At 43.3% G+C, this 11,950-nt stretch overlaps 1 protein-coding gene and 1 pseudogene across 1 annotated transcript; one reads left to right on the forward strand and one right to left on the reverse strand.

Moving 5' to 3' along the window:
• The first annotated feature begins 3,019 nt into the window (after positions 1–3,019).
• LOC113929070 (U3 small nucleolar ribonucleoprotein protein IMP4-like) lies at positions 3,020–3,943 on the forward strand. Its single transcript, XM_035727657.1, is given in 2 exon segments — positions 3,020–3,762; positions 3,765–3,943. Coding segments are annotated over 2 exon segments (876 nt in total). The 5' UTR covers positions 3,020–3,054; the 3' UTR covers positions 3,933–3,943.
• A 356-nt stretch (positions 3,944–4,299) lies between these two features.
• LOC113929608 lies at positions 4,300–5,644 on the reverse strand (annotated as a pseudogene).
• Between the last annotated feature and the right edge of the window lie 6,306 nt (positions 5,645–11,950).

The following is an 11,950-nucleotide window of genomic DNA, read 5'->3' on the forward strand; positions in this document are numbered from 1 at the left end:
GGGGGAGAAAATGAGCTGTGGCTACTGAGCTTCTAAAGACAGGCACCAGACTTGCAAAGGCCCTGAGGCAGAAACTTTTAGCATTCTAGGAGTAAATAGCAAAGACAACAGAGTGAGCCAGGCAATGTGTGGTAAGAGATGAGGTTGGAGGAACTTGGTGGACCCTAAGCCATTGGGAAGACTTTGGCTTTTACCCTAAACCAAATAGCTGTAGACTTTGCAGGGTGCGGAGTAGAGGAGTTCAGTGATCTGTATTATATTTTCAAAGGATCTCTCTAACTGCTTGAAAGTAAACTGTAGAAGCCAGAGTAGAAGCAGGGAAACCATTTAGGTGCCTCTAAGATAATCCATGACGGTGACCTGGACTAGGGTAATAGTGAAAGTTTTGGAAAGAGGTCAGATTCTTATCAGCTCTAGGAGCTGATAAGAAGTGCTGATGGGTTGTATGTGAGATGTGAGAGAAAGAGAGAGCCAAGGAGAATTCCTAGGCCATCCTTGAGCCAATAGAAGGATAAAGTTGGCACTTACTGAAATGGGGCAGACTATGAGAGGAACGAGTTTTAGAGGGTGAGGTAGAGGGAAGATCATGATTTTTATTAGGTTATTGGTGATAATTCTTTTTGTTTTGTTTTATGTTTTTAGTTTAATTCCAGTTAGTAGACATACAGTGTAATATTAGTTTCCGGTGTACAATATCGTGATCCAACAGGTCCATACATCACCCAATGCTCCTCACAATAAGTGCTCTCCTTAATCCCCATCACCTATGTCACCCATCACCCCTTCTCCTCCCCCCCTGGTAACCATCAGTGTGTTCTCTATGGTTCAGAGTCTGTTTCTTGGTTTGTCTCTTTCTCTCTCTTTTTCCCTTTGCTAATTTGTTTTGTTTCTTAAATTCCACATGAGTGAAATCATATGGTATTTGTCTTTCTCTAACTTACTTCTCTTAGGATTATACTCTCTAGCTCCATCCATGTCATTGCAAATGGCAAGATTTCATTATTTTTTATGGCTGAGTAATATTCTATTGTATACATGTCACATCTTCTTTATCCATTCATCTATTAATGAACACTTGGGTTGCTTCCATAGTTTGGCTATTGTAGATAATGCTGCTATAAACATCGGGGTGCATGTATCCCTTAGAATTAGTATTTTGTATTCTTTGGCTAAATACCTGGTAGTGCAATTGCAGGATTATCGGGTAGCTCTATTTTTAACTTTTTTTTAATGGGATTTTTTTTAAAGATTTTATTTATTTATTTTATTTATTTGAGAGAGAGAGGGCGAGAGAGAGAGAGAGCATGAACAGATGCAGGGCTCGATCCCAGGACCCTGGGATCATGACCTGAGCCAAAGGTAGATAGATGCTTAACAGACTGAGCTACCCAGGCACCCCTATTTTTTAACTTTTTGAAGAAACTCCATACCGTTTTCCACAGTGGTTGCCCCAGTTTGCATTCCCACCAACAGTGCACAAGTGTTCCTTTTTCTCCACATCCTCGCCAACACCTGTTTCTTCTTGTGTTGTTGATTTTAGCCTTTCTGACAGGTTTGAGGTGATGCCTCATTGCAGTTTTGATTTGCATTTCCCTGATGGTAAGAAATGATGATCATCTTTTCATGTGTCTGTTGGCCATCTGCATGTCTTCTTTGGAGAAATATCAGTGATAATTGCGAATAGTTTTAGTCTTATCCACCGTTTTAATTAGAATGTTCCTTTCTAGCACATCCTGGGTTTTATCTCAAAGTCTTTTTCTCCTAGTACTCTTTAACACAAATCTCAGAAACCAGAGACAAGTGATAAATTAAACTACATTTTAAAAATTAGCATAACAGAAACTACCGAAAGCAAAGTCTAAATACAAATGACAAATCATGAAACAGTATTTATAGCTTATACTATAATATTGCATTTCCTAATATATAAAGAGCTTCTACAAAAAGATAAGAAACAACAATAAAAACCCAATAGAAAAATCAACAATGGATATGAACAGACAGTACATGAAAAAAAGCTCATTATAAATTTTTTTTTTTAGTTTGTGTGTGTGTGTTTTTTTTTTTTGAAGATTTTATTTATTTATTTGAGAGAGAGAGAATGAGAGACAGAGAGCACGAGAGGGAAGAGGGTCAGAGGGAGAAGCAGACTCCCTGCTGAGCAGGGAGCCCGATGTGGGACTCGATCCCGGGACTCTGGGATCATGACCTGAGCCGAAGGCAGTCGCTTAACCAACTGAGCCACCCAGGCACCCCTATAAATGTTTTTTAAACACAAGACACTCTCTATGACTCAGTAGAAAGTTAACGCTATCATTAGATGATTTCCTCCTTATCAGATAGATAAAGATAAAAAATATGAATAACTCAGGCCATTGGCTAGGGTATAGCATGATACACATTCTCATCAACTTCCACGAAGGGCAAATTTGGCATTATCAAGCAATATTTTGTTTATTTATTTATTTATGAGAGAGAAACAAGGGTCGGGGAAGGGGGGCAGAGGCAGAGGGAGAGGGAGAATCTTTTTTTTTTTTTCTCAGAGACTGCTTTATTCTTTTGAATAACCAGATAAGAAGCAACCCCCCAAAATCCTAGAAATTTAGAGATTTTTGTTTCCAACAGCTGTAAATTAAAAGTGTACAAGATACGTTTTCAAACGTATGTCCCATTTGTTTTGCTTTACAATGAAGACAATGAATAAATTTTTAAAAATGGCAGACACAACATGGTATTTACAATGGCTTGCAACAAATACCTGAAAATAATTTCTAATTTTCCGTTTATTATTGCTATTTAGTCACAGAAAAAAACATTGTCCAAGAAATTTATTTTAGCATACGCCATATACTGATATAACAATTTTATTTGAAGAGAAACCATTGCAGAAGTGACTAATATGGTGCCCGTACAAGGAAATAAAGAAAATAAACCAACTAATTCTTCCAGGTAAAGACTTGATCTGCATTATTTTTTCAAAACATAAAACCTTAATATTAGAGGCTTACGGCTGCCCTGGCATTCTCCTGGACCCACGTGGAAGTCGCGCTCAGGATGCTGCGTCGTGAGGCCCGTCTTCGCCGGGAGTACCTGTACCGCAAGGCCCGCGAGGAGTCGCTGCGAACCGCCCAGGAGAGGAAGGAGAAGGTTCGGCGCGCCCTGGAAGAGAATCGCCTGATTCCCACCGAGTTACGCCGGGAGGCTCTGGCCTTACAGGGTTCCCTGGAGTTCGATGACGCCGGCGGTGAAGGTGTGACCAACCACATGGATGATGAATATCGATGGGCAGGGGTCGAGGATCCTAAGGTCATGATCACTATCTCCCGAGACCCCAGTTCCCGTCTCAAGATGTTTGCAAAGGAGCTGAAGTTGGTGTTCCCAGGTGCCCAACGCATGAACCATGGCCAGCATGAGGTAGGGGCACTGGTGCGAGCCTGCAAAGCCAATGGTGTCACTGACCTGCTGGTTGTCCATGAACATCGAGGCACACCTGTGGGGCTCATTGTCAGCCACCTGCCCTTCGGCCCTACTGCTTCCTTCACACTGTGCAATGTGGTCATGTGGCACGACATCCCTGACCTGGGCTCCGTGTCCGAGGCCAAGCCTCACCTCATCATGCATGGCTTCTCCTCCCGACTAGGCAAGCGGGTCTCCGACATACTCCGTTACCTGTTCCCTGTGCCCAAAGATGACAGCCACCGGGTCATCACCTTTGCAAACCAAGATGACTATATCTCCTTCCGGCACCATGTATATAGGAAGTCACCAGCCACCGCAGTGTGGAGCTGACCGAGGTTGGGCCTCGCTTTGAACTGAAGTTGTACATGATCCGCCTGGGCACGCTGGAGCAGGAGGCCATAGCAGACGTGGAGTGGCGCTGGCACCCGTACACCAATACTGCACGCAAGAGGGTCTTTCTGAGTGCTGAGTGAACCCACACGCTGGTCAGGACGCGGGCCTGGACCCAGGACTTGGGGAGCGGTCAGAATAAAGTCTATGTGCCACACCAAAAAAAAAACAACCAAAAACAAAAACCTTAATATTAGAAGCAAAGAGAAAAACGGCAAAGAAAACAATAAAACAGAAGACCAAGGATAAGGAACTGCTTTGTGCAGATGCTTTGCGTATGTAGTATATATGTATGGGCTGAGTTATAATAAAAATACTTATGTATTATAGTCAATTCTCATGTAGGGTCAGAAAGCGATTTCCAGTCAAACATGACTGGACTGACATTTTCTCAGTCTTTAATTACATGATGAATTATAGCTGTGAGACAGTCACTTCTGGTCAGCATTATCATGACAAATGCTTGATAAGATACAGTTTTTCTCCTTGTTCACTTGTAAAAATTGGTGCCTTTTTGTAATGCTCTGCAAGTTCTTCCATGGTGCTGAATTTACGCTGCCCAATGCAGTAGACAGTCTCTTTTAGTTGGATTTTATTTTATTTTTTAAAGATTCTTTATTTATTTGACAGAGAGAGAGACAGCGAGAGAGGGAACACAAGCAGGGGGAGTGGGAGAGGGAGAAGCAGGCTTCCTGCTGAGCAGGGAGCCCGATGCGGGGCTCAATCCCAGGACCCTGGGATCACAACCCGAGCCAAAGGCAGACGCTTAACGACTGAGCCACCCGGGTGCCCCTTAGTTGGACTTTAAAATGCTTGTTTTTCCCTTGTGCTTTTAGTGATACAGAGAAATCATTTGGCGAAGATTCACTATCATGAATGAGGAAATCACCTTCATGCCCTCTTTCATTTAATGCCATTTCTGCTTGATGCTTGGTGACTTTCCCATAATACCATGGATTGCCAGCAAACTTTCCAGTGAGTGAAGGCCTAATGTAATCACACTGCGGAGGTGATGGTTCCACACCTGAGGTTAATGGATTATTCTGCATAATGGTAACATAGATTTTGGCACCAGACCAACCATTCCATTGATCTTCCTGCATTTCCACTATTCAGGGTCATTTTCAGGCTTTTCAATAAACATCCATTACATCTCCTTTCTCAGAATTAAGTTCTTCATCGTTGGACGAACTGAATGGGTAAAGAGGCTGTACCACATGCAACACTTGCCCAGTATTTAGGTTATTGACAACTGCTGCTAATTTCTCTGACAGAGAACCCACATGGTCACCCAAAGGACTGTCACCTTCCCCAGTTACATAGTTTGAAGGGAACCATCCAACTTGTCCATTGTAGCTACCCCGCCACCACCCATCACTGCATTTCTCCATGACGATCACCTTTGTCCCTTTTATCAATGATAATTCACCCTTTCTCTCTGCCATGTAGTTAAATTTCACATAAGCAGGCATGTTGAGGTCATAGAGATGTTCCCCTGGGTCAACAAAGCTATCATCAGCAGGAGATGCAGAATCTGGCACACTATGTTTTCTTTTCACTTTTCCAATGCCTAAGGTATCCTTTAGATTTTTTACAATAGATGCTTTCCGAGCACTGTTTTTCCTCTCCACATAGTTGAAGGCACAAAACCCGTTTTATTCATGGAGTTTCGAACTCGCCACCAGGACTTAGAGTCATCCAGAAGCCATAATCTCTCATTCTTCTTGATGTCCAGCTCTTGTTCTTGTTGGGCCACCTAATCAAATTTGGCTACTACCACCACTTCTTCTGCCATCTTTCAGCAGCTTCAGCTACACTGAAGAGGGCACCGGGAGACTGCCGCGGCCGCCACGATGGCCGTTATGGCCCGAGGCCTCCGCTCAGCCGCCGCGTAGCTCTCGGGAGAGGGGCGGGACGCGGGAGAGGGAGAACCTTAAGCAGGCTCCACACCCAGAGCAGAGCTCAACGTGGGGCTGGATCTCACGACCCTGAGATCATGACCTGAGCTGAAATCAAGAGTCAGCCGTTTAACCGACTGAGTCACCCAGGCGCCCCAACATCAATCAGCATTTTACATGCATATTCTCTGACCCAACAATTTGACTTCTAACTCTGTGTGTTAGAGATGTAATCACATATTTAGAAAGAGATACATGGCCAGAGTGATATCTTACAGCATGGCATGTAATAAAAAAAAAATTGGACACAATTTATATATGCAATAATAATAGAGTAATGGTTAAATAAATTGTGGTAACGCCATAGTGAACATCCAACAAAAATAATAAGGCAGTCTTTTTTTTTTTTAAGATTTTATTTATTTGAGAGAGAGAGAATGACAGATAGAAAGCACGAGAGGGAAGAGGGGCAGAGGGAGAAGCAGACTCCCCGCTGAGCAGGGAGCCCGATGTGGGACTCGATCCCGGGACTCCAGGATCATGACCTGAGCCGAAGGCAGTCGCTCAACCAACTGAGCCACCCAGGCGCCCAATAGGGCAGTCTTGCAAAGCATACTATTAAGAGATAAATATATTGTTAAAAGAATAAAGCAAAGCAAAGAATGGTTGAAAGCTGGTATATGTTTAAAAAACATATACGAGGGACAGAATATATACATGTATGTTTAGAACTACATGAAATGTCTCTGCAAGTATGTATGACAAACTGATACATACGATTGCCTCTGGAAAGCAATCAAGCGGCTGAAGAATAACTGTGGGAAGAAGCTTCTTTAACCAACCATTTTAGACAGAGTTTGCTGGAAACAGACCAGTACAAAAATGAGTACAGAAGGTTGATTAGCGAGTGCGCTCAGGAGATTCACCCCCCAGGGATGAAGAAGGCGGTGCTGGGCAGAGGGAGAGGTTGACCCACGATGTCAGTTGCAGGTGAGGCCTTGGACTGTCCTCCAGTCTGTGGTGAACTCCAGAGCGGGTTGGGTCCTTCAGCTTTGGCCCCAGCTGAAGCAAAGAAACCAGAACTTTGTATCCCGGCCTCAACTGGTCATTGGCCTGGGGCTGCCCTCTGGGAGGGATGTAATTTTGGGAGAGGCAGCTCCCAGCGGCTGATGCCAATTGCCACCAATGTTCCCAACAGCAGGGCTGTGGGGGCCTCAGCCCTGAAGGGGGAATCAGGGCAGAATACCTTTGAATTTGTTCCAAAATAACTAAATAGAATAGCTTGAGTGGGGTAAGCAAGGAGCCAGTACTCTATTCTGACAGTACAGGAGGCTGGGACCGAAAGCAGCCTCCTTTGAAGCTGTCTTTGGAGGCCGGAAGCACTCTAAGTAGACGACTCTGACATTGGTTTGACCTCCTGGAGCTCCCGTCTCATCCCAGAGGTTCCTTGCATTCCCTCAGAACCCCCATTCTCCTTCAGGCAACAGGGGAAGAAAGAGAACAAAGCGGGCGCCTGGGTGGCTCAGATGGTTAAGCGTCTGCCTTCGGCTCAGGTCATGATCCCAGGGTCCTGGGATCGAGTCCCGCATAGGGCTCCCTGCTCCTTGGGAGCCTGCTTCTCCCTCTGCCTCTCTCTCTCTCTCTCTCTCTCTTTCTCTCTCTGTCTCTCATGAATAAATAAATAAAATCTTTAAAAAAAAAAAAAGAAAGAGAACAAAACAAAGTAACTGTGACTTGAGAAAGTTATTTGCCACTCTATTTTAAATGAAAAAAAGCCCTATCTCATCCCCCCTACTTTTCGTTAAAGATCGTTAGCTGTATCAAATTTGAATTACATTTTTTTAAAGATTTTATTTATTTATTTACCAGAATTAGAGAGAGAGAGAGAGAGAGAGAGCACAAGCAGGGGGAGGGGCAGGCAGAGGGAGAAGCAGGCTCCCCAGTGAGCAGAGAGCCCAATATGGGGCTCCATCCCAGGACCCTGGGATCATGACCTGAACCAAAGGTAGACGCTTAACAACTGAGCCACCCAGGCGTCCCTTAAATTAATCACATTTAAAAAAATATTTATTTATTTGAGAGATAGAAGCAGAGAGCAAGAGAGCACGAGTGGGGGGAGGGCCAGAGGGAGAAGCAGACTCCCCGCCGAGCAGGGAGCCCGATGCGGGACTCCATCCCAGGACCCTGGGATCATGACCTGAGTGGAAGGCAGACACTTAACTGACTGAGCCACCCAGGTGCCCCTTCGTGCCTCTCTACTTAATGATGGAATTAAAATATTCATTTTAATTACCTGGATTCTTCAACAAACAAATGAGATTAAGAGAGATTTAAGAGACAAAGAAAATCAGGGGAACTGATTTGAATCCCAAGGAAAGGGGGGGGTAGGCCACTGCAAATGGAAGTTTTAAGATAATCAGGGAAATTTGCACATGGACTAGGTATTAGATTACTGTGTACCAAGAAAGTATTGACCATTTTATTAGATAGAATTTTAAAAGTCTTTATTACCAAGTCATGTTGAATTATTTATGAGTGAAATAATATAATGTCCGGGATTTTTAAAATTGAAGTATAGTTGACATAAATTACATTAGTTTCAAGTGTACAACATAGCAATTTGACGTTTATATACCTTACAAAGTGCTCACCATGATAAGTGTAGTTACCATCTGTCACCATACAACGTTATTACAATAACATTGACTATGTTTCCCAGGCTGAACTGGGATCTGTTTTAAATACTGCTGCTAAAAAGTGGGGTTGTGGGGTGGTGGATAGATAAGACCACATTGATAAAACTGTTAGTAACTGTTGAAACAGAGGATGGACACACAGGATGTAATGTACTATACTCTCGTCTTTGTTGTATTTAATTTTCATAATGAAAACGTCAAAAATTCATGCATCTAAATACATCTATTAACTGTGTCATCTCCCTAAATTGTATCATTAAAAAAAGAAAAAAAAAGAAGACCAACACTTGTTCAAATGAGAATTTTCCTTTGGCTTGATATAGTTGGTGGATCATCAGAGCTTTGAGTGTTCACGCATCATTGGCTGTATTGTACCCTTCTTGACATTCTGTCATTGCAATTTCCTGCCCACAAGCACTTCATAGATGACAGTCTAGGCTAATGATTGTAGCTATGAAAAAAAAAAAGTAAGTTTTGTGTTTCCCAGTATTTGTCAGGGTGAAGCCACGAGACTTTTTGTTTGGTGGCAGAGTCCCATGTGTTGGCATAGAAACTTGTCCTACTAAATTATTTTATTAATTAATTTGGGCAAGTTGAGACTACAGGAATGTGTGCCCATGTTATACTGGTCTGTTTCTTCCATGAGCAAAACCAAACACTTCCTGAAGCCCATTTCTAATAATAATTATGTTCACATGTTAAGCCCTCTGTGCTTTCTGAGTTCAGATCGATTATACCATATGAAACGGTGCTTCTCGAGCTTTTTGGTCTTTAGAACCCATTACATTCTTTTTTTGTTTGTCTGTTTCAAGTTTTTATTTTAATTCTAATTAGTTAACATACAGTGCACTGTTAGTTTCAGGAGTAGAATTTAGTGATTCATCACTTACATACAACACCGGTGCTTATCACACCAAGTGCCCTCCTTAATCTCCATTACCGATTTAACCCATCCCCCACCCACGTCTCCCCTGGTAACCATCAGTTTGTTTTCTAGAGGTAAGAGTCTTTTTCTTGGTTTTTCTCTTTTTCCCCCCCTCTATTTGTTTTTTCTTAAATTCCCAGTATGAGTGAAATCATGTGGTATTTGTCTCTCTCTGACTAACTTATTTCTCTTAGCATTATACTCTCTAGCTCCATCCACATTGTTGTGAAAGGCAAGATTTCATTCCATTGTGTATATATTACCACCTCTTCTTTATCCATTCACCAGTTGGTGGACATCTGGGCTCTTTCCACAATTTGGATATTGTACATAATGCTACTATAAACATAGGGTGCATGCGTCCGTTGGAATTGGTATTTTTTGTATCCTTTGGGTAAATACTTAGGAATGCAGTTGCTGGATGATAGGGTAGTTCTTTTTTTTTTAAGATTTATTTATTTATTTTGAGAGAGTGAGAATGACAGAGAGAGAGAGTACATGAGAGGGGGGAGGGTTAGAGGGAGAAGTAGGCCCCTGGCTGAGCAGGGAGCCCGATGCGGGACTCGATCCCGGGACCCCAGGATCATGACCTGAGCCGAAGGCAGTCGCTTAACCGACTGAGCCCCCCAGGTGCCCAGGGTAGTTCTATTTTTAACTTTTTGAGGAATCTCCATACTGTCTTTCAGAGTGGCTGCACCAGTTTGCATTTCCACCAGCAGTGTAAGAGGTAGAACCCTTTACGTTCTTGGGGCCCCCCGGGTGGCTCAGTCGTTAAGTGTCTGCCTTTGGCTCAGGTCATGATCCCAGGGTCCTGGGATCGAGCCCCACATCGGGCTCCCTGCTCCGTGGGAAGCCTGCTTCCCCTCTTCCACTCCCCCTGCTTGTGTTCCCTCTCTCGCTGTCTCTCTCTGTGTGAAAACAACAACAACAAAAACCCTTTACATTCTTAAAAGTTATTGAAGACCTTAAAAGAGTTTTTGTTTATGTGGGTTCTGCATTAGACATTAAAACCAAAACGAAAAATTAATTAATTTATTTGAGAGAGAGAGTGCATGAGTTGGGGGGAAGGGGGAGGGGGAGAGAGAGAATCCCAAGCAGACACCCCGCTGAGTGGGGAGCCTCACACGGGGCTCGATCCCATAATGCATGAGATCATAACTGGAGCTGAAACCAAGAGTTGGACGCTCAACCTATTGAGCCACATAGGCACCCCTGAAAATGCAAGATTAATTAATAATTAACTCACACACTAACATAATGTTTAAAAACATTATAGTTAAGAAAAATAACTATTTGCCAAAACAAAAAGCAATTTCATGAGTAAAAGAATCCGTGACACTCTCTCTCTCTCTTTTTTTTGACAGATTTTATTTATTTATTTGTCAGGGAGAGAGCACAAGCAGGGGGAGCAGCAGAGAGAGGGAGAAGCAGGCTCCCCAACGTGGGGCTCGATCCCAGGACCCTGGGATCATGACCTGAGCTAAAGGCAGATGCTTAGCCGACTGAGCCACCCAGGCGCCCCTGTGCATCTCTTTCACGTCTTGTTTAATTGAAGGCAGCTAGAGTCTCCTAGCTGCTTCTGCTTTCCCTCTGCTGTGATACTTCCTGTTACGGGGAGTTTTCAGCAAATGCCATTGTAGGCTAGTGTAAGAACAGGGATGAAAAGACCAGATAATTGTTTGTAGTGCAAATAGTTTTGACCTTATAGACCCTCCCCGAAAGGTCTCTAGGAAACTCAGGCATCCCCGGATCACACTTGGACAACCACTGCTGGACAACATGTGTGTATTTAGAAGAGTTTGCCCACCGGGGAGTTTTATAAAGAGAGCAGACCTCTGAGGCCACTGAGACCCCACAATCTTGGGCTGTTGGCCACCACAACCCATTAACTTTCACAACTACTGCAAAAAGAATTCCTCAGGAAAGGAGCTAAATAGAAAAACTTTACCCTTGCTCTCCTAGTCTGTTTGGGCCGCTATGACAGACCGAGTGGGTGGCTGATAAACGTGAGAAATGTATTTCTCACAGTCTGGAGGTAGGGAAGTCCAAGATGGAGGCACCAGCAGATAGGGTGTCTGGTGAGGACTCTGTTCCTGGTTCATGTCAGAGTCTTTTCTTTCCGCTGTGTCCTTACACCGAGGAAGGGGCAGGGAGCTCGGTGGGGTCTCTTTCATTAAGGCACTAATGCAGCACTTCCCAAAGTCTCTCCCACCAATACCCTCCATATTGGGTAATTCACATTTAATACATGACTTTGGGGAGAGGAGGGAAAACGACAGGAGACAAGCATTCAGTCGATAGACCTTACTTGAAAAATACTGTAACTGAAAGTTTTTTAAAGCTTTTTTAAGTTTATTTATCTAAAGATTTTATTTTTAAGCAATCTCTACACCCAACGTGGGGCTTGAACCCACAACCCTAAGATCAAGAGTCGCATGCTCTTTGGACTGAGACAGCCAGACGTCCCTAAAAAGGTTTTAAAACAGAGATTTAAAGTGCTCTCATGACACAAAGTGTTTCGAAAGGAAAGGAAATTAGCTTTAAACTTAATTCTTCATAGTGAAGTTTTTGTTTATAGACTG

Source organism: Zalophus californianus, chromosome 5 (genome assembly GCF_009762305.2).
Source record: "Zalophus californianus isolate mZalCal1 chromosome 5, mZalCal1.pri.v2, whole genome shotgun sequence".
Lineage (NCBI taxonomy): Eukaryota > Metazoa > Chordata > Mammalia > Carnivora > Otariidae > Zalophus > Zalophus californianus.